This window comes from Syzygium oleosum, unplaced genomic scaffold, assembly GCF_021117445.2.
Source record: "Syzygium oleosum isolate NSW1041296 unplaced genomic scaffold, Sole_v2.1 Sole_v2.05, whole genome shotgun sequence".
NCBI lineage: Eukaryota > Viridiplantae > Streptophyta > Magnoliopsida > Myrtales > Myrtaceae > Syzygium > Syzygium oleosum.
Window position 1 is genome coordinate 14,294,964 of NW_026607489.1, and position 22,617 is coordinate 14,317,580.

General features: G+C 44.4%; 3 protein-coding genes and 1 long non-coding RNA gene across 6 annotated transcripts in view; all 4 read left to right on the forward strand.

The window, feature by feature from the left end:
- The first annotated feature begins 45 nt into the window (after window positions 1-45).
- On the forward strand, window positions 46-2,324 carry LOC130138246 (uncharacterized). The gene is made up of 2 exons (XR_008816637.1): window positions 46-550; window positions 1,417-2,324. It is a non-coding gene; the product is annotated as an uncharacterized LOC130138246 (long non-coding RNA).
- A 3,474-nt stretch (window positions 2,325-5,798) lies between these two features.
- LOC115667862 (uncharacterized) lies at window positions 5,799-9,616 on the forward strand. The gene is made up of 4 exons (XM_030589402.2): window positions 5,799-6,043; window positions 6,280-6,501; window positions 6,860-6,972; window positions 7,063-9,616. The coding sequence occupies exons 1-4, from the start codon at window positions 5,855-5,857 to the stop codon at window positions 7,430-7,432; spliced, it is 894 nt and encodes a 297-aa protein (XP_030445262.2). The 5' UTR covers window positions 5,799-5,854; the 3' UTR covers window positions 7,433-9,616.
- A 5,333-nt stretch (window positions 9,617-14,949) lies between these two features.
- LOC115669697 (vegetative cell wall protein gp1-like) lies at window positions 14,950-17,203 on the forward strand. The gene is made up of 3 exons (XM_056311334.1): window positions 14,950-15,316; window positions 15,701-15,989; window positions 16,039-17,203. The coding sequence occupies exons 1-3, from the start codon at window positions 15,127-15,129 to the stop codon at window positions 16,862-16,864; spliced, it is 1,305 nt and encodes a 434-aa protein (XP_056167309.1). The 5' UTR covers window positions 14,950-15,126; the 3' UTR covers window positions 16,865-17,203.
- An 855-nt stretch (window positions 17,204-18,058) lies between these two features.
- LOC115665286 (probable bifunctional methylthioribulose-1-phosphate dehydratase/enolase-phosphatase E1) overlaps window positions 18,059-22,617 on the forward strand; it is a 29,824-nt gene continuing 25,265 nt past the window's right edge. For 2 of the 3 annotated variants that reach the window (XM_030587160.2, XM_030587159.2), the window contains exons 1-9: window positions 18,073-18,457; window positions 18,989-19,125; window positions 19,820-19,915; window positions 20,475-20,594; window positions 20,999-21,088; window positions 21,464-21,628; window positions 21,816-21,971; window positions 22,208-22,357; window positions 22,446-22,547. In XM_030587160.2, coding sequence (XP_030443020.2) covers window positions 18,229-18,457; window positions 18,989-19,125; window positions 19,820-19,915; window positions 20,475-20,594; window positions 20,999-21,088; window positions 21,464-21,628; window positions 21,816-21,971; window positions 22,208-22,357; window positions 22,446-22,547 — 1,245 coding nt within the window. In that variant the 5' untranslated portion in view covers window positions 18,073-18,228. Of the gene's footprint in view, window positions 18,458-18,988; window positions 19,126-19,819; window positions 19,916-20,474; window positions 20,595-20,998; window positions 21,089-21,463; window positions 21,629-21,815; window positions 21,972-22,207; window positions 22,358-22,445; window positions 22,548-22,617 lie in introns of all 3 variants that reach the window. The other variant, XR_008816572.1, reaches the window with a different exon arrangement.

Genomic DNA, 22,617 nt, shown 5'->3' on the forward strand with positions numbered 1-22,617 from the left:
TGACTTTGGAATAAGGTTAGCTTGTGTAATTTGTGCACAGACATGACAAGGATCAAGTGTGCATGTTAAGAAGTGATCAAATCTTTTTGGCTGGAAATAATGGATCATTAGTTGTCCTTCCTATGCAAATATCAAAAGGGTTGTGATATTTGAATGGTTGATTCTCCCTATTCCGTTGCTCTCCACCACCAGATGGTCAGACCTGATGCCCCACGTGCGAATCAAAATTGATTGGTTCTTGAACACGCAAAAAACGCCCGTAATTCTCAGACGAACAATGAATACGGATTATGACATTTGGCTAACTCTTTGGGTTTATTTTTGCTGGTGCAGTCAAAGAGGATGATTAATCTTTGGGTTCTCTTTTTCCCTCGTTTTGATCCATCTCATGAAGTCATTGTCCTTTCTTAAGTTGGATTGGTATCAGAGCTCAGGGTTTTCTTTTGTCTTTCAGCGTGAGTTCAAGTTGACAAGGACAGATCAATCGCGGAGTGAAGCTAAAGGACATGAAGAGGGAGGCCAGGCCGTATTACAGTTTCACCTCTTTCAGGTAGGCATGCGGTTCACTCCAGTCCTCCATTATTTTCCCATTCACGTGGGCTCTCTCGTACGGTGTAGGCTCTCTCTTTTTTATTGCTACTCAATTATGGATGCGCAGTTCTGCCTCTCCATTTCTTTCCCACCTTTGCTCTCTGTGAAAACATTTAGGTCACTCTAATCCTCAGTCCTCACGCTCAGTGGGTTCGGTTACCATCAAAGCACAAGAACATCGTATCGAGCACGGCATAACACGACCCGAACCATTACCTCCCGGCGTCATAACGAATCAGTCGTGCTTAAGCCGATCGACACGATCCGTCGAATTCGAAAAGGAAAAAGAGAGCCCCGCATAAGAGAGTTAGGGATTCAAAAAGGGCAAACCTTTAATCCCGAATATACCTTTCTGATCATGTCCTTTGAGGACCAGTTCTTGCATGGGTCTGCAGAGCACTTTGAATTCCCATAAATTTTTTTCCGCGTCCCTGCTTTTTCACGGCCTATCATTTTAGCTCTCCATGGGTTAGTGCACATCCTTCTCAAACGTTGAGAGTTGGATCTTGGTCCAAAGCCCCTTTTCTCCAGGATTCTTTTGTCTGCTTCTGGCAACACACTTTTGATAAGAGGACGATAATATCGGTTGCTTGTGTCAAGGTACGAGTCCCTCAATGGAGATTACGATGAACAATACTAGATGTATGTGAGCTACGAGTTCTTTTCTGAACACTGCTGCATGACACACTCAAAAACAAGTTCCTGGGCTTCCATTGTATTTCGTACTGTCCTAGGGTGATATAGGGACGGTAGTACTCGTTAACGCTTATTGAATTGGCACTGAAGGATCAAGGGGAACTTGCTTATGGAGGCTTTGTGTTGCAGAGATTCTCCAGCATTGGGGATAATTAAAGCACCAATGTTCACATAGGCATAAAGTCAGGCTTTTGCCATTTCTAAAGTGCCGCTGCTGCGGGCGCTTTGACGCGTGTCCTTGTGATGTTGAAGAAACCTGAGGCGCGACGCCGTTCACAGCAATAAAAAGCATCTTCACTTTTGCATCTCGATGTGCCTTTTAATCCCCTGAAATTTGACTGGACGAGCAACACCTGCTTTCCATATTCATTTCCTCCTTAAAAGGGGCTTTTCGCCTTCCCCTCCTTTGTTCTATTCCGCGAGGGCCACAGAGGTTCAGTCAACCGAAGAACTTTGGGCGACTCTCTAGTGTGTCAAACTCAGGGCGGACAACTGGATTCTTCGCTGATCATTGGTATGTGGAGTACCATTCGACGTTGGATTAGGCAAGTTAATGATGTCTGCTCAACATCTTGAAGCTTATGTTTCTCCTGAAAAGTTCCTGAATGTGCAATAACAAGGAGTGAAAACAGACAGCAACCCGCCATCTGAACGGTGAGAGAGTGGTTCCCCGGATAGCAAGTTAGAAACAGAATCATCGAATGTTAAAAGAGAAAAGTTCCTAAATGTGCAATAACAAGGATTGGAAACACCCGGTAACATGCCATCCGAATGGCGAGAGAGCGATTCCCAGAGAGCGAGTTAGAAACAGAATCATTGAATGATAAAAAGAGATACAGCTGTTCGACGCGACCAACCGAGTCCCTATCCATAGCCGTGGTCCTCGCACTTCATTCTCTCGGAAGAATTCGATCGACGCATGGATGGTACTGCTTGTACTAAAAAAATCCTGCATGTCGAAAGTGAAGGATGAACTAATGATAATGTTCATTTTCCCCAGGGTCTCATTCGTGAAACTGACATTGTATTCTCCACGATGTTCTTTTTTTCCTTTGTCTTCGTCGCATTTTGTCATCTTCCAGTGTGGACATATGCCCGTAGATTTAATGGAAGAAGTAGACACCGTATCCGATTCCGAGGGGCACAGCATGACAATACATGTGGAGTGCTGGCGATGTACGTCAAGTCTATGGAGAGACGTCATATGAGTTTAATTTGGCATCTAACTACTTGTCCTGTGATCCATTGGCACGTTCTGATTTCGGCAAAATGATGTGTCGCACGGGTTTAAGATTTTATTTGATATATCACTCCAAATATGGATCTCATCATGAATTTTCTCGAGAGAAATAATAAAGAGAATAGCGTAACAAGATGGAAAATTAAAAAAAAAGAAAGTCATATACTTATTGTACTTGTGCCATGTTAGTCCTTAACCTTCTAATTGTGCCAATTTAATCTTAAACGTTTGATTTGCTAATTTAGTCCAAAACAATTTAACGATTTGTCAATTTAATCATTCCGGCCACAATTTTTATAATTTTTTTTCCTAATTTTTTTTTTATTTTCCTTTTATTTTTTTCCAAACTGACATGAATGGTGATGGTACGTATTTGAGCAAACGGAGGTAAACCCTAGGATAGTGGAAAAGAGAGAGGATTGAAGAGCAAGGGAGGGGAAAGAATTGTGCTTTCCGAAGAGTAACATAGAAAAGAGATTGGTGAGGCAATTATATTTTACAGGGAGTGAAGGCGACAGCCAGAGAGAGAGAGAGAGTGTAGTGTTGCCGGAGCATTTGCAACCGCAAGCTGTTTCTCAGGCTGCGGTGACGCAACCATCGCAGGTGGTGGGAAAGAGGGGGAGGAAGTTTGGAGGGTTGAGAGGCGGAGGAGGAACTCTGGAGCGGGAGAGAAATGATAAGTGCACAGGCGAGAAGAAGAAGGTGGAGGAGTTCACCGAGGAGAATATGTTGGGACTAGGTGACCTTTCTATTTTTGGAGGTGTTTTTTCGATTGATCGAAAATGTTTTTCTTGACTAGTTTATTTCTATGGACCAAACGCCGTAAATTCAAGAAATCTTTTTCCTGAAAGTTATTTTCCGTGAAACAAACCGAGTCTAAATTTAAAGAGGCATGAGATATCATTTAGAAATTGCAATAGAGTTTCAATGAGATATATTTAATTGTGATGCAAACAATGCTTTCAACTTATTTCTGCTATAAAATATATACTAGAAAAGTCATGTTAGTACACTAATAGATTATTAATGGGAAAATTACCAAAAAAGTCTTAAACCTTTTGCAATTGTGCCAATTCAGTCCTAAACCTTTTTTTTGGGCCAATTCAGTCCATCCGGCCACTTTTGGCCGGCCGGCGCTGACGTGGATGCCGACGTGGCAATATTTTAATAATATTTTATTATTTTTCGAATTTTTTATTATTTTTTTCTCTTTCTTTTTTTTTCCCCTATCTTCTTCCCCGGTCGCCGGTTCGGTGACCGGCGAGAGGCTAAGGCCGGCGAGTTCCACCTCGCCGGCCATGGGCGAGGTTGGCCCTCGCCGGCACTGGCAAGGGCGAGCCTCGCCGTCGCCGTCGCCATTGCCAGGCGAGGTCTCGCCAGATCTGGGCGGCCTTGCCGTTGCCGGGCGAGGTCGAGCCTCGCCATCGCTGGGCGAGCTCGACCTCGCCCTGGCCATGGCGAGGTCGAGCTCGCCCGGCGATGGCGAGGCGCCGTGGGGAAGAAGATAGGGAAAAAGAAGAAAGAGAAAAAAATAAATTCAAAAAAAAAAAAATTATTAAAATATTGCCACGTCAGTACGCCGGCGCAGGCCGGCGTCCACGTCAGTGCAGGCCGGTCAAAAGTGGCCGAATGGAGTGAATTGGCACAATTGCAAAAGATTTATGACTTTTTTGGTAATTTTCCCGATTATTAATAGTATATTTTGTTGATGAACTCTATTGGATGTTCTGAATGTTCATCAAAATTGCCTTAGTTTTCCCTCAATGAGTCCAGTTACATACCCATATATTTTGGGGCCAATTCCTTTAGAAAACATCGACTTTAGTTTTAGTTCTAATTCTGCCCGAACTTTTTTAAATTGGCACTAATGCAAAAGGTTTAGGACTTTTTTGGCACTTTTCCCATATTTCATACCAAATCATTAACTTTTACTTCGTACCCAAATTTGGCCTCGTCAGCTTTCTATCAATTAACCGTTAAACGTATGATGTGTCAATGCCACCTCATTTTCATATTCCAAATTAGAATTATATATTTTTTCTTCTTTTTTTTCTTTTTTTCCATTCTTCTTCTTGATTCCACTTTTGAATTGCGAAATCACCATCAACTTAGCCTTGCGATCAACTCACCCCGTTTGGTGGCCTTCCGGGTGCTGCCACCGCCGAGATGTTGCGGAGAGTGTTGCCTTTGGTCCAATAGCGACGACAGCTCTGGCAAAAGTGACGCGGTTGTGAGAGGTTGTAGTTGTTGTAGTAGCGGAACTTGGTGTTGGTGGAATTGAGGGCCTTTTAGCTATTCTTGCTTAGGGAATTGGGGCCTAGTCGTGGGTTGAAACGGGAGAAAAGTGTTAGAAAAGTTCTAAATCTTTTGTATTAGTGTCAATTTAGTCATAAACCTTTTGTCTTTGTGCCAATTCAGTCCTTTCGGCTAATTTTGGCCGGATATTGCTGTCGTGGACGCCGGTCAGCCTATGTGGCATTGCCAACGCCGATAAAAACGACTCCTTGAAGCTTAAAAAATCGGAACCCAAAATGAGGGTCTCGGCTGAGCTTGCCGGAAGGGATTCTGATGATCGCCAACTATCAGGGAAGGGTAATCGGAGGTCATGGCGTAGCATTAGACATCTGGACGGCAATGGGTGAGCGCCAGTGAAGCTATGGCCGAGGAAGTTCATGCGAAGAAGACGACAAACAATGAGTCATTCACAGATGTTGTCAATGGCGGAAGTGAAAGGAAGAAAAACAAAGGGAAAAAGAATACAAGAAAATATCAACCGAGGTGACGTTGAAAAAGAAAATAACACTTGGATGACACGTCACGCTTTTAACGGTAAAATCGGACGGAAAATTAATGGCCCGAGTTTGGGTATAGAGTGAAAATTGATGACTTTTTATACGAGACAACAGATAATTCGGGCCAGAATCGGGACAAGACCTTTGTGCTTTTTAAGGGAATGAGGCCATTAATATTGATAGAAGCCCAAATCCATGAGCATCTAGACAAAAAGCCCATCGAGCAAACCGGGAACTCTTACCTCTTTTGTGTTGAGATGCACGAGTGAATTTTGTTAAAGAAGTTTCACATCAGAGATTTAGTGCAGTGTTATATTTTAGTTGATTCATAATTCATTAATTTATACTTTTGAATGAAGGTGATTTAATTGGATATATTGACGGACTCGGGCTTTTGATTTGATTGGGCCAAAAAGGAATCCGGACTGCTGTGCTCCCAGCATTTTGGGTTTTGGCAATTAGCGTGTGTTTGTAGTGTTAGTGTGTGTGTGTGGGGAGATAAGGGGGAAAGGGTGCGGGCGATGGAGTAGTGAAAATGGCGGAGACGATGAAGACCATCGGCGTGGTGGGCGGTGGCCAAATGGGCTCCGGGATCGCTCAGCTCGGCGTCGTCCACGGCTTCCAAGTCTGGCTCTTGGACCAGGACGCTCAAGCCCTCGCTCGATCCGCCGACTACATCGCCGCTTCGATTCGCCGCTTGGTCTCCAAACGCGCCCTCTCTCAGGTTCCCCAATCTCTTCTCTCATCCTCCATCGCGCTTTTGAATTGCGTTCGTGTCGCCCCTGTGCTGGCGCCAGCCGCATCTGGGTCAGCCCTCCTGAGCCGTACTGTCGCGTGATTCGATCAAGAAAACGTGCTTGGCGTGGGGAGTTATGAGCCGTACTGTCGCGTAATTCGATCAAGAAAACGTGCTTAGCGTGGCGAGTTAATGTCGTACCCATCTGTTGTTTCTGCGACCAGGCGGACGGCGATGGTGCTCTGCGCTCCCTCCACTGCACCTCGAGCTTGGAAGAGCTCCGGTCGAGCGATTTTGTCATAGAGGCTATCGTGGAATCCGAGGATGTCAAGAAGAAGCTGTTCCGTGATCTGGACAAGATCGTCAAACCCTCTGCTGTCCTGGCGTCTAACACGAGCTCAATCTCCATCACTCGCTTGGCGTCCGCCACGACGAGACCCCGTCAGGTTGGTTTCACATCTCATCGAATTCTTTCCCCCTTTTTTCCCGCCCTCTCTAAGCTGTTCGCATTATTTGACTTAAATTTGATGCCATGTAACTGAGAATCGCTTCGCCATCATGTTTACACATAAATTATGCCATCGATGTTGGTCGATACCAGAAGTAGACCGCTGTGGGTGCTTGCCTGTTGGGCTTTGTTTTCTTGGTCCATTGTATCAGAACAGAAACAGAACACACGTTTGCGCTTGATTGTGACTGCACAGGATCTTCATTAGCGTCTTGCTGCTGCTGGGTTTGCTGCCGAAACATTATTCGAGATCGTTCGTATTCTGATTAGATGAAAGCAACATCTGTTTCATTCAGGTCATCGGCATGCACTTCATGAATCCTCCACCTTTGATGAAATTGGTCGAGATTATTCGGGGTGCAGACACATCGGATGAGACATTTGCCATCACAAAGGCCCTTGCTCAAAGGTTGTTTTGCAAACTCTATCAACTCGTTGCTGGAAGTAGTTTTTTGTTCCTCTTGTATATGCGGATGTATAATGACTTTTCGACTCGCAGATTCGGGAAGACGGTTATATGCTCGCAGGATTACTCTGGCTTCATTGTTAACAGGATCCTGATGCCAATGATAAACGAAGCATTTCACACTCTCTACACTGGGGTCGCGACAAAGGAGGACATTGATGCTGGAATGAAGCTCGGGACAAACCATCCGATGGGTCCTCTGGAGCTCGCGGATTTTATCGGGTTGGATGTCTGCTTGTCAATAATGAGAGTACTCCAAGCAGGATTCGGAGATAGTAAATACGCCCCGTGTCCTTTGCTAGTGCAGTATGTCGATGCAGGCCGCCTGGGAAGAAAACGAGGTATTGGGGTATATGACTACCGCAAAGTACCTGAACTGGTTAAACCGTCTGCTCGACTGTAAGTGTTGATCCCTGGGGAGAAATATAGAGGCGTGGATTGTGTGTGTAAATATGAATTGGATACAGTGAATAAGATATCGATCTAGCGTGACGTATGGAATGTACACAGCACCCTTGGAGACTATCTTTTTTTCGGGGCACTTTTCCATAACAAATTCTGTCGAGGAAGGAGAGCCGAAGGTGCAATTTGCGTGGGGAAAGCTTACAAGGCTTTATAAATGATGAAGTTGCAAAAATATTTTGTTCTCCCCAAAGATAGATCAGCTCGCTAGTATGACTATATCGGAAGGCGAATCGATGGAAGTAGTACCGAGCGATGGGGAAACGAGCAGCAGAAGAGAATTCATTTGGGATTTCATTATCATTTATCCATCCAGCCTTGTAAGTTTCTCCACCACAAATTGCACCTCCCGGTCTCCACCTCGACAGAATTTGTTCTGGATAGTGTCCCGTGACGAAGATGTTCTCCTAGGGTGCCTTATATATTTTGTATACGACTCTAAAAAGATATCTCATTCGTGGAAGGCAAGCTGTGAAGTGTAAGATTGCTTTTACTGGACATTAATTAGCACTCATACTTCCTTCCATGTTTTAAAACGTTGTATCCTACATTAATGGAAGTCTCCTTGTATTGTTTACGCTCAATTTGGATGGAGTGATTAGGAAGAAAAAGATGGGATTTAGGTAATTACGAGAGACAAAAGAAATAAAGGGTTTTGAAGGGACTGAATTATGATAATGATTGGATGCTAGGGAGGGAAAATGGATGGAAAAAACTGTATTATGACATAAGTGTCTTTTTAGTTAAGTAATGTACAAATCCTTTCATATATGTGGAGAGATTATCCCTTCCCTTTGTCTCTTTCCCTCCATCTAAGCATAATCATGTTTTTTTAAATCCTTTCTCCTAATCCCTCCTGATCTCTCCTAACCACTATATGCTTTCATATATGTGGAGAGATTATCCCTTCCCTTTGTCTCTTTCCCTCCATCTAAGCATAATCATGTTTTTTTTTAAATCCTTTCTCCTAATCCCTCCTGTTCTCTCCTAACCACTCCATGCTTTTATTACTCCTGTAGTGGCAGTGGGTAGGCAAAGACTAGAAGATGATCGCATGATTCACCGAACTTTTACTGTAGGGCTCATGGGCAGAAGGTCAAACAATCATGTAGAAAAGAAGACAAATCATCCTCGGCTACGGCTAGAAGTATATTCGACTCGTTTTAGTGCCGGAGGTTGTTTGAAAATTTGCGGACTAAATCTGCCAAATAATCCATGGTTATCTCACCAATCTCACCATCATGTCTTTGATTCACACACCCAATTATAGTTACCATACAATCTCTTTCGTTTGCAAGACCATATCTTCAGCAGCGGATTCTATAAGTGCGCATCTGACAGTTTATTGCACCAAAAACCCCTCTAGAGGAAAATTAGGAGTCGGGATCGCCCGTGTCGTCATCTACAGATTGCTCGTAATGCTTTGACCCTTATTGCTTGCCAGCTGAGGATTCTTTCACGTGAGACGAAGGGAATGAAAGAAGGGGTCCCTCCTATCCAACCTTAGAATTCCCTGAGCCCATACCTACAAAGAGAAGCCTACATGATGTGATTCCTTCAGAATTAGAAGCGAGATAGATGAATGAATACCACATAAGGACATTTCTCAATGTAAATGTGGGAAATGACCGTAAAGATTGGGGAAAATTGTCAATTCATCGGAAAAGAAAACCATGTGAAAAGAGAAGATAACATCAAAGTTTTGATCATGGATTGACCCACCACCCCTCTTCTCCTCTTTCCAAGCTGGCATTATTAGGCAGGCAACTTTCTTTCTTGAAAGCGATTGAAAGTGGAATCCAATGGGCACCATCGAGAGAGAGAGAGAGAGAGAGAGAGAGAGAGAGAGAGAGAGAGGAAAAAACAGACCTAGCAACATTATTAGATGAGAAAGATGATAGAAAGAGAACAAAAAGGCTGAGCCTTTTAGTATACCACAAGCACACTGGTCATTTGTGTTCTTGGTGCAGTTTTGTTTAGACAAAAGAGAGGAAGGTGAAAGTGAAGCAAGAGGCCGATGAAGTTCTTGTTTCAGTGCCCTTGTTGCTCTTGCTTCTGCTTCATGAAGTCCAAGAGTGGCAAAGCCAAAGTTAAGGAAGTGAACAAAGCTGCAGCAGCCAAGGAAGGGAAGAAAGAGGATGCAGAGAAGAAGGATTGACACTCATAATGTGAAAAAACCCATATGTTCTTGTGCTTCTTCTGTTTTTTTCTTTTTTTCCATCTTCTTGATGGGCCTCTTCTCTGCATTATGTTGCTCCAAGGCTGTAAGCATGCACAAGCAAATGTGTGTAGCGTATTATGTTGAAGCTGTATAATGCCCCCGTCTGATGACTCAACTCGATGTGGAAAATAAAGGTTCTTTTTCCTCGATTTCATGATTTCTTCATGATTAGTGCTCAGTGATCTGTTGAAATGTCGCCGGATCTGCGGAATGATTTGTGTCATAAAAGTTGGCCCAGAGAATTCTTGAGTGGGATTGCTCTGGCTACAGAAAACGACCTGCCAAAAAGGAACGCTTACCGTCAGTTCATTACTAGGAGAGCTATAAATATTGGGTTCTGAGCCTGAACATAAGTCAAGCTAACCGTCTGTTTGCCAAGAATGTTATTCGAGATAAATTGTATCGGTAGACAGGAGAGAAAACTTTTGATCTAAGAGCTCATCTCAGGAATTTTGTTTCAACTTTGCCTCCTACTTAATAAAAGACCAAGTACACATGAACTGGTTCCTGGTCTATCATCTCTTTCACAGGTTGCATTCCCCCACCGAAACTCATCGCTCGGATTCGAGAAACATCGACCTCGTTGAAAATCCTGGACTATTTTTAGGCTACAATCTCTCTTGATGGTAACTCCATCTCCAACGGAGAGAAGTGAAATGGATACAGAACTGTGTCCTACCGAGTCCAGAAGAAGCAGGTTTCCTCTTGCTTTTCCAAACGATTGTTCAGTATCCGAATAGCTGGAGTGTTGCTCTAACGCTGAGGATGTTTGACAGAGGTAACAGTACAGCATGACTATAGTTAGACCTACTACATTCACAGTTAAGCCCGTGTAGTTATCCCTAAATCGCAAAGACTCCGATCCAAACACAGGAGTGTTTCGAACTGGGAGAGCTGCGCTGCTTGCAGTTTCTCGGGCGCTCCATGTTGCTGTGAGGATGAGCACCGGTCAGTCAGTATCGAGCTACAATGTTTAGTAAACGAAATTGATATTTGCCCACACGGCAAAACTGCGAAAAGTGTCATAAAAGTCCAAAATCTTTTGCATTGGTGCCAATTTAGTCATAAACCTTTTTTTGATGTCAATTTAGTCCTAAACATTTTGCATTTGTGTCAATTTAGTCTTAAACCTTTTGCATTGGTGCCAATTTAGTCCTAAACCTTTTTGTCTTTGTGCCAATTCAGTCTTTCCGGTCAATTTTGGCCGGATTTTGCTGACGTGGATGCCGGCCGGTCACCGACGCTGACGTGGACAACTTTTAATAATTTTTGTTTACTTCTTTTCTTTTTTTCCCTCCCTCCTTCCTTCAGCGAGGACCGGCCAGAGGCCAGAGGCCGGCGAGGCTCGACCTTGTCAGATCCGGTGGGGTTGGGCCTCGCCTAGCTGCCGATGAGGCTCGAGCCGTCGCCGGAGGTCGCAACGAAGGCCTCCGGCGAGGGCTCGAGCCTCACCGACGACTAGGCGAGGCCCAACCCCGTCGGATCTGGCGAGGTCCAACCTCACCCAGCCATGGCGAGGCTCACCTTCGCCGTCGCCGGCGAGGGCGAGCCTCGCCAGTGGCCAGTGAGGTTGCGCCTGTGTCCTCACCGGCCTTTGGTCTCGGCCGGTTCTTCGGTCCGACGACCTACTGGAGGGAGGAAGGAGGAGGGGAGGAAAAAAATAAAAATAAAATTTAAATATCATTAAAAGTTGTTCACGTCAGCGCCGGTCACCGGCGTCCACGTCAGCAAAATCCGGCTAAAATTGATTGGAAGGACTGAATTGACACTAATACAAAAAGTTTAGGACTGAATTGACACAAAAAAATGGTTTAGGACTAAATTGGCATCAATGAAAAAGATTTAGAACTGAATTAATACCAAAAAAAGGTTTAAGACTCAATTGGTATAAATGCAAAAAATTTAGGACTTTTTTAACACTTTTCCCCGGCAAACCATCAGGACGTTTCATCATCAAGTTAGCCCAACCCATTTCATGGTTGTTGGTCTGGTTTTTTGTTCTCCTTTTGGGCTCGCGGTCCGAATCACGATCTCTGCTTTTCCTTTTCTTTGGGGGTGCGTTGCATTGCTGCCGACAATCTGCTCTACTTGCTTGCTTTGCTCTGTCCCATCGATCATATTTATGGTCGGCAGCGATCATAAACTCGAGTTAATACTATTTAAAGTTCTAAATCGGTTTCTCGTGATGGACATAAAATTAATTTTCATCTCGCAAAAAAATTCAAATTGGTATTCCCATAACCCAATTATCCCAAATTAAATTTTGTCCGACAAAAAATAATTAAAAAAACCCAAATTGGGTGTCGTATTACACATTTATCCCACCTATGACACATTTGTTCCAAGCTAATTTTCGTTTTACAAAAAATATTAAACTGAGTACTTTTAATTTGAATTTACCTTTAGTTAGCATTTTTTTCGTTATCCGATTAAAATGCATATGTGCCGATATACGTGACAGATGACTCCAGGATGGAGAATGATAGATCCAATACGGAGAATGAAAATTCACATTTATTGATATGTATGCATTTTAATGAAGGGCACATTTGGATTAGGGTAATCAGTTTGAGATTTTTTACGAGACAAAAATTAGTTTGGGATGAATGTGTGATGGGTTACCTATAATGGTTTGTGATAAATGTATTTAGGGTACCACTTGAAATATCTTGTGAGATGAAAATTAATCTGGGTAGACATGCCACGTGACATTAGTTTGTGACTTTTTGAAGTATTGAACCTAAACTTAACTATTTCCGGCACGAATTATACTAAAGAGAACGAAAAGAATCTCGATTTCGATTTCACAGCACTATGTAAAACTTTAGCAATGGTACAAAGGGCCCGTTTGGTTCAGCATTTGGAAGGGGCTTTCGGCCTCGAAAGCCCCTTGGCCAAATGCTAAACCGTTTGGTTCGGCTTTTCGGATTCGAAAACCCGAAAGCTAGCATTTGGAATGCTGAAACCTATTTTTTCCTTTCCAAATTGTCCTCACTCAAATTTCAATATTCCGGTTTTGCCCCTGTTACTGTTCATCTTCCTCACTGCAAGGGTGGTCGGCGAAGGCGGACTGGCCGGCGAGGGCGGCGAAGGACCGGTGAGGGGCCAGCGAGGTCGCCCAACCCAGGCGACGGCCGCCTGGGGTCGGGCGATCGCCTCAGCGCCGTCGCTCGGGTCGCACGAACCCAAGCGGTATCGCCTGGGTCGCGCGACCTCAGCGACGGCCACTGAGATCACCCCGAGGTCGTGCGACCCGGGCGACACACTTGGGTTCGTGCGACCCAAGCGACGGCGCTGCGGGCGCCGCCGGACCCCTAGGCGGCCGTCGCCCGGGTTGGGCGACCCCGGCTGGCCCTCACCGGCCTCGCCGCGCCAGATCCGCCCACGGGCCCGCCTTCGGCTCGACCGCCTCGCAGCGGGAGGAAGATGAACGAAGAATAAGGGCAAACCGGAATATTGAAATTTGAGTGAGGACAATTTGGGAAGGAAAAAATAGGTTTCAGCATTCCAAATGCTAGCGAGGTCGCCCAACTCAGGCGACGGCCGCTTGGGGTCAGGCGACCGCCCAAGCGCCGTCGCCTGGGTTGCACGAACCCAGATCCGCCCTCGTTGGCCCTTTGCCGGCCACCCTCGCCGGTGAAGAAGATGAACAGTATAGGGGCAAAACCGGAATATTAAAAATAAAAATTGTCAAAGCCCTTTGCAAAAAAAATTTAACCAAATACTACTTAGGCCAAAGTAGCTTTACAAATCTTTTTTTACCAAACACCACTTACATTTTCCCAAGTGACTTTCACCTAAAGGTATTTGTATTCCCCCAAATAGCATTTGAAAAGCCGAACCAAACGGCCCAAAATATGAATGGGAACACAATCAAAAACATTGCATGAATCATCAACCGGCCATACGTTACTTCCTCATGATGTGACAAGACCATTTACTGGACAAAAACCAATCTGTACCCTCGTGGCCGCCACCACCACCACACGCTCGTTTCTTTCTCAGCACTGTTCTTGTCCGAATTTAGCATGTTAATTACGTAATCAATGCATGCGATGTTTTTTGCCTTTGGCCACCGCATTTACAGGGACGGGCTGACCTCGCAAGGTAATAGGATCTGGAGACCCGACACTCCCTTTTTTACCAGCTGCATTGTCTCTTATTGAAAGGCTCTTGAATCATTTACTGAGAGTCAAAGCGGGAACAACCTTTGAGTAAATGCTGACTCTTCAGTTACGAACTGGTGCGCAAACCGTCGGTAATGACTCTTGCCTAATCAGTCGTTTGAAACATTCGACATATTATCGCGTGATCTCGTTGGTCGGGGAAGAATAGAACTCGATGCACTGTTCACCCATGCACAGTTAAGATCATGATGGATCGATATCCCTCTTTCATGTTTAATAATTCGCAGCAAAAGTTTGGATATTTTGGAACCTTTTTTGAGCGCAGCGCATCGACTAATCTCATCGAGTCGCGATAGTCTCCCCCGTCTTATTACAACGACCTTGGATGGAATTGCCTTCAGTGGGTCTTTGTTGCTTCTTGAGGCGAGTTTGATGTTGATTTTAAATCGGCCCACAATCCTTTTATTTAGAAACATTAGTTTCTTATGACGCATTGGAAAAGGTTCTTTTTTTAAAATGAGAAACATGAAGGATTTGAACTCGCACATCACGGTGAGTGAATACATCTTACTGAGAATCTTGATCTCGATTGTTCTTAAAAAGATTTGTGTAAGAAGAACTTCTCCCTCTTTATTGTATCGAGCAACGAATATACGATAAAGTTGTTAACCGGACAAATATTCTCCTCTGCTAATACAACATGGAATTTCAAGATCTTCCCATTTAGTACGTTCAAATCCTTATAATTTGGTCCGACAAGCGTCTGATGCGCGTTGTGCAAATGAAGAAAATGGGTTGGCAAAATTGTTGCTGTACTCTACCTTTATTCAGCTATGAAAACCCCTAAACCGCAACCATTTGGTATGTTATTTAGTCCCCCTTTGCAATAATAAAAACATAAATTTTCCGTTGAGCCACTATGAATTAGGGGAAGGGGGGGAGCGTCTTGAGGAATGACAAAGGAAGGACAGACAGCTGATTTATTGCACTTACCTTATGTTGCAGACCGGAGTTTTGCCTCATTTGGCCAACGGTAACCTCTTTGGCAAAATCCTTTATATTCCGAACGCCGACCACCTTCGGTTTCCGTCATCACCCCCCATTATTTTCTTGATCGTTTCCCTCTTTGTTCCAAGAAATCTCCCACATATCGACGTTTCCCAAGAGGCCTACCTTTTTGGCAAGATCTTCAGCATTATCCTCTGATCTCTGTTTCCGTATATATTCACTGATCTTGCGTATCGTGGGGATTCGCGGTTTTTCTTAGGGTTTTCACACCCCCTCTCGATGTCTCGAGTCCCGCCAATGGCGGCCCGTGCGTGTTTCTGCTTCTTCCTGGCTGTTTTCTTCGCTTGTCTCGCTCGTTCTCAAGGTAACAAGTTCGATGTCGGAGGTAAAGATGGCTGGGTGGTCGACCCTTCTGAGAGTTACATGCACTGGGCAGAGAGGACCAGGTTCCAGGTCAACGACACCATCTGTAAGTTGTTTTCATTGTTTTCTTCCCTTTTTTATTAGTCCTTTCCTTCAACAATTCTTAATGTCGGTTTCAAAGCAATTGTGAGGAGAGGAGTCTCATAAGCAATGGTCAGTACATGTCTGACACGAGCAAATTCTCTGCAAGTGTTATGAAAGGAAAATCCTTATCTGCACTTGCCGTTCGTGAGAAGAATTTGTCAAGAAGAATTTGTGTGATCGATCGTGCCTTGTTAAGCTTAGCCTCTGTAAAGAAGAATTTGTGTGATCGATCGTGCCTTATTAAGCTTAGTTCACCCCGTGTGACTGATGATGTAGTACTAGTTTCAGCTTCCTTTTTCATCAGTAAATTACTTTGTTTTGTTTTCTTTGTTTGGGATTTGTGTAGCTTTTAAGTACAAGAAGGGAGACGACTCCGTCTTGCTAGTCGTCAAGGATGACTTCTACAAGTGCAACACCAAAAACCCAGTGTATAAGTGGGAAGATGGGGCTTCCGAGTTTAGGTTTTACCAATCTGGTCCTTTCTTTTTCATCAGTGGCAAACCAGGCAACTGTGAGAAGGGCCAAAAGTTGGTTGTTGTCGTGTTGGCCATAAGACCGCCTCCCAGTTGGCCAGCCCCGGCCATGCCGCCATCATGGCCTGCTCCGCCTCCCGGATGGCCAGCCCCCGCCACGCCGCCATCATGGCCTGCTCCACCTCCCAGATGGCTCCACCTCCCAAGCCAGCCCGGCCACGCCGCCATCATGGCCTGCTCCGCCAACCGCAACTCCCACACTGCCCCCCACCTTGCCCCCGTCGACACCACCCGTGGCCCGGCCACCAGCGTGGCCGCCTGCGGCGGCGCCCACTTCACCACCTCCTGCTGCCAAACCCCCAACATCGCCGCCTTCATGGCCGCCAACTGCAACTCCCACACTGCCCCCCACCTTGCCCCCGTCGACACCACCCGTGGCCCGGCCACCAGCGTGGCCGCCTGCAGCGGCGCCCACTTCACCACCTCCTGCTGCCAAACCCCCAACATCACCGCCTTCACGGTCGCCAACCGCAACTCCCACACTGCCCCCCACCCTGCCCCCGTCGACACCACCCGTGGCCCGGCCACCAGCGCGGTCGCCTACGGCAGCGCCCACTTCACCACCTCCTGCTGCCAAACCCCCAACATCGCCGCCTTCATGGTCGCCAACCTCTCCTTCTCCCGCGGCGATGCCTCCGACCTCACCATACCCTGCCACTAAACCTCCAAGTTCAGCGCCTTCACCTGCTCACACCGTGCCGCCTGCGTGGTCACCAACCTCTCCTTCTCCCATGGCCGTGCCTCCAACCGCTACTCCGCCTTCGTCAGCTCCGGCACCTTGGGGTCAACCTCCAGCTTGGTCTCCCACGTCGCCAATATCTCCACCTCCATCATGGCTGACGCCACAATCTCCACCGGGAATATCGCCGGCGAGTGCCCCAGCACCGGCACCTTCATCTGCATGGACTATAACTCCTACAAGCTTATCTGTGGCGGCGGTTACTATCATGTTGAGTACGAGTTTACTGTACTTGTAAATATCTTGAATAATCATCGTGTGTGTCTTGGTTTCTGGTTTCGATTTGCACCTGTTCTCCGTCAGAAGATCAAAATTTCTTTCCCCAGTTACTTACTTCTTAGTTCGTCATGCATTAGAAATCATGTTATTTTCCCAGATATAAGTTTCTTGGAGAGTCGGGCTAAATGACCTTACATACGACCTAGGTCATACATGCGATTTGCTAATTCAATTACATTGTTACTGTGGTTGTAATAATGAGGCAAGCTTAGGACATTATAAGGTCCTATATGAGAGGCTATGAATGTGTAAATTCTTAGAGATGGATCCCCAAATCAAAAGTTGCTATTGAATACTATTTTGAGGGTTGGGTCCAAGTACTTTAAGCGGGGGTTTAAAAGCACGGATATATTCTCGCAATATCGAGTTCATCCATCAATCTTATATGAAATAATGGAGCGTTAAACACAGTATAAGTTTCTCTTCAGCTTCAAAGAATCAAATCAGTTGCAATTTGAAAAGAGGGCAAGATTTCGACACTGGTCAACCGACACGTGTTTTTAACTTATTAATCCAAATGGGCTTGAATCCAGTATGGACAGCTCATAAATTGCTACATCCTTTCCTTAACCAATTGTACCATGATCCAATTTTATCTAATTTACAGCAGCGCAAATAATCTTCTCGAATATGAATCCGCTGGCATAGTCCCCCGTCTTCACATGGCAAGTCATGGGTCATATTGCCGATTTAGAACGTGAAATTTGCGTGGAATTTTCCAATGACAGTGCATGAGGGTGGTGAGGGGGACCCTCCCACTCCAACCATTGATGGATCCTACCTATTGCAGTCCTGTATCTCATTAATACCCACGATTGACCGATTGAATTGGGGCCGACAAGGTAACTTTTTTGTTTGCAACAAAATACCATTGGTGAATAAAGTGGAGAGGTGGACAATTTTCAGAGCTTTCATGGAGGCCCGGCTCGTATATCCTCCGGACCTTTCACTCCTCTGTTCACGTCCTCTATGGTCACAAACGGATTCGCCCTATGGGATCGAAAGCTTCGTGATGTACTTCTGCGATGCAGATTGTCGTGCATCGCGTGACGTAATTTGCCACGTGTCGGCTGAATGCAAAAGCCATTCGAAACACCTGCATCGGCCTTCTGTTCATTCATCACTTGTCGGCAAGGCTTGATCTGTTTCTCTCCCACATTTCATTTCATTTGGTGTTTTCCTGGATGCGTACGTGAAAGACAGCCGTACCGTTTTTTCTCTCTCTCTTATCCTTCGCAAAGGCAAGACAAAGGCTGCTCTGCAACGCAGCCCTCCGCTTTAAGCTCAGAATCGCCATTTCTCTCTCTCTCTAAAACGGACCAGATGGCCGCCGCGACGGCGACGCCGGAGAACGGCGGCGGGGGAGTGGCGACTGCTTCTCAGGCATACCTGGAGAGCCAGGCGGTGAAGGACACCAGGAGCCTGATGTCGGAGCTCTGCCGCCACTTCTACACCCTCGGGTGGATGTACGGGACGGACGGCAGCATCGCCATGAGGGTCCACGACGACTCCGTCCCGCGGCCTCACCAGCTCATCCTCATGTCCCCTTCCGGTACCGTCGCCGTGCTTCCTCGGTGTTCGATCATCGGCTTCGATTCCTTCTCTGAATCTAATCCGATCGTGTGTTGTTCTAGGCTTGCTTTTCAGTCTTCGGTTCGTAGATTCTTTTCTGCAATGGAACGGCGTTTTGGTAGTTTTCTGAACTAGCGACGAGGCGATTCTTTTCGCGCCTAAATGATGTTGCCCCTACTGTTCAATCATGAGGGGCTGTCATTGAGTCGATTCTCGTGCTGATCGAGTCTTATTCTGTAGTCATGTAGCTAGCTGTCTGGTCGAAGTCTCTGGTCTGGTGTGCATTAAGTACTTCCGTTTTCTATTCGATGCTGGAATTGCTTTTGACATACGTGCTGATCAAGTTAGTTGATTTCTTTTTTCTCTCTTTGTTTTTTTTTCTATAGCCAAGTTATTCAACTTCGTGGAGTTTGCAAGATTATGTTTGAAAGTTTAACTATTACTGCATTGCATCTAGGCGTTTTGGCTCTTATGCTGAGCTTTTGAATTTGTCTTTTGTGCTATGTTTTAGGAGTCCAGAAGGAGAGAATGGAACCCAAGGACTTGTACGTGTTGTCTGCAGACGGTTCTACCTTGTCTTCACCGTCTCCGAAGCCTTACCCAAATAAGGCACCTAAGTGTACGGGCAGCACCGATGTTTTCTTGAAGGTAATTTCTGATCCCATAATAAGGGTGGATGTGAAGTTGGGTTTCTGTTTTTCTGCCATCGCTGGTGATCTTGATTCTGTATAGTTTTTCCATGTCAATTTTCTCTTGCACTGTGCTGCTAAGATGGCTTATTGTATCGCTGTATGTGGAGCTTCAATTTGGTATTGACTTTGAAATGCATAGGATGTTCAAACTACTCGGGAATGAGGGAAAGGAGAAGAGCATACAATGTTTTAACAGTTATATATTAACTCAGCTGACAAATACTCTTTTGAGTTCACTCACACTTTCTCCAAATTAATGCTGCTCAGACTTCAGTACCTTTCCCTTGATGTGGTTGCAATTTGAATTAGTACTTTTTGGAATCTATATGGTTTGTATTGATCCCTACCAAAGAATATCAGGAACAAGTAGTCTAATTGAAAATCAAATTTGAAAACAGTCTGGTTTTGGGAGTCGCTTCATCTCTACTAAGCAAGATTGAATACATGTGGCAGATTCTTATTGCAAGTTTGATGCTATCATTTTCCAAAGTAATCATTTCCTGGCCACTGCATTCTTGGGAGTATTATGCTAGTATCACTCTGAATATTCCCGTAATGACTTTGACTTCCCCCCCTCCCTTTACACGTACTTTCTTAAAAATCTATATTTGTTGAAGTTACTGACCCATACCTCCTCCTTTATCCTCAAGGTATTCGAGTTGCGCAATCCAGGAGCAGTCATCCACAGTCACGGAATGGAATCATGCCTTGTAACCATGATCAATCCCTTAGCAAAAGAATTTAGAGTAAGTTTTCCAGGTTTTTTTTTATTTTTTATTTTTTGCAATCCTTTGCATGTTATTAACTACGAATTAGTTCAAAGTAAACCCTCTTGGATTCGACCAAAAAAAAAAAAAAAACTCTCTTGGACAAACATTTAAGTTGGTAGCTTGAGGAATTTATTAAATAGAGACCAATAGGAACTTAACCCACAAGGGGAGATGCTTCGTGAAAGTCGATATTGATTAGATTGAGATGCACAAAAAATTTAGTTGAAATAGGTTCTCCGGATAGGTCATTGATCTCATGAAGAAATCACTATCATGAGTCAATAGTTGAGTTGGTTGTGAGAGCCTTTTACTACTCACCATTGAAAATGGGAACCCACATGGGTGTAGTTCATCCCGTTTCACAGTTTAAGTGGTATTGCCATAGTCTCACTGTGCTTCTGTCATCACCTCACCAATCACTTAAACACAACATGTATGGTGATTGGCCTGCTCTATCTGAAACATCATAATCACTTTTGGGCTGCTCTAATTTACTTTTCCCTTTTCAATTTCTTTCCTTCTTGTGCTTTTGTAGATTACTCATATGGAGATGATTAAAGGAATCCAAGGGCATGGTTATTATGATGAACTTGTGATCCCAATCATAGAGAAAACTGCTCGTGAATATGAACTCACAGAATCTCTTGCAAAAGCGGTATGTATTTTTACATTTTGGTTCCATGTGGGAGAAACTAAAGGTGTTCTGCTAACTAGATTCCAGCAGTCATAAGCTTGTGACTGGATGGTTGATCTATAAAATGGGGGGGCACGCTTGTTAGATGGTGTGAAGATCGTCCTGTTATTCAGACAATATAACATTCAATTGTTAATTCTATATTTTGAAATTTTCCACCCCATCTTTGTTCTTTATGAGTACTTTTTGCTTTGAGTTATCATTTCTTGCTGGAGGCTTATCTAGATCTTCCAGGAGTCTGTCTAGTGGAGTGCTAGAATGCTTGCAAAACAGCGGATGGCTATAGAGGATGATTGTTCTTAGTAGTATATGCTTCTTAATCATATTTACATTAAATTGCTGGATTGAGTGACGCTTTTTTTCAGATAGAAGCATACCCAAGATCGACAGCTGTACTTCTTCGGAACCACGGTATATATTCATGGGGAGACTCATGGATCAGTGCTAAAACACAGGTTTGTGTTTTCCACGTCAGGATTTGAATTGGTCAGAGTGTTGTCTAGAACTTTACTTGTTTCTATATGAAAAAGAAGGTTGTGAATTTGACATCAAAAGGAATTCCGCATTTTACGTTGAAAGAATATTCGTCACAAGGCTTGCAGAAGTTCTAAACTTCTAGTTATGCCTGGAGAAACTATTCCCATTACCTCAATGTATCCAGATCTCCACTTTTCCCAATGATAAGTTCTGATCATGTGCTGAAACAGATGCTTTGTGTTGACAGCTTTTGTGGATTCCTTGTAAAGGATTCCCTATTTCAGCATTACTCTTGTTCCTCTTCCCTTGTCGACTGTTTTAATTCTCTTTTATTCATGCCATTATTTTTTCAGGCTGAATGTTACAGTTATCTCTTTGATGCTGCAATCAAACTTAATCAAATGGGTTTGGATTGGTCGTCTCCAAATCATGGCCCTCTTCAATATGGCAAAGGCACGTTAGCTGATGGCGGGACAGCTGGAATAATCGGATCTAGTCTTCAAATGAAGCCACTTCCAGTATATTTCTGAATTCACTCCCCTTTTCCCATAGATAAATATCACTGATTGTGAATCACGATGTGCAGCATATACTGTCTTGATCTTGATGAAAGTGCCCTTTTGACTCGCAAACTTAAAGAAACTTTAGATGTTCGGTATTCCAGGTCAGTTAATTCTTTTTCTTGCCTAATTTGTCTGGTTGCAGAGCTGCATTCTTCTGGACATTGAAGGAACCACTACTCCAATAACATTCGTGACTGATGTTCTCTTTCCATATGCACGGGATAATGTTGCGAGGCATTTGTCTGCGGCATTTGATACTTTAGAAACTCAAGATGACATCAAATTGATACGGATCCAGGTAACTTTATGCTGTGCTTTAGTAATGGAACTGTCAAATTTCCACACTTGTAATGGTTGAGACCATTTATCGTGCATGATTAGTTGGAGCTAACTAGTATATGCTATAAAGAGGACAACTCAAAGGTTACACTAATGCAAATTTCCTTCAACTATGGAGCAATGTATCCTAATGTTGCTAGAAGACATGCTATATTGATTCCTCGATGTTCTAGATTTGGGTATATCTATTTACAGGTCGAAGATGATTTGGCAAAAGATGTTCCTGGGGCCTTACCCATTCCTCCAGATGAAGTAGGGAAAGAGAAAGTGATAGCGGCTTTGGTTGCTAACATCGAAGCAATGATAAAAGCTGATCGCAAGATCACTGCCTTGAAACAATTGCAAGTAAGCGTAGGCTGATATCAAATTGTGTTTGGTGTAATGTTGTTGAGAAGTATAGGTGAGCAAGACAGGCTTATTTTGTATCATGCAGGGTCACATATGGCGAACTGGGTTTCAGAATCAGGAATTGAAGGGCGAAGTATTTGAGGATGTACCAGTGGCTCTTGAAAAATGGAATGCCCTGGGCATAAAGGTAACTTTGATTTTGCTGTCTGTTCCTCTTACATTTTTCATCCTTTTCTTTTGCCGCTCTGTGTTATCCT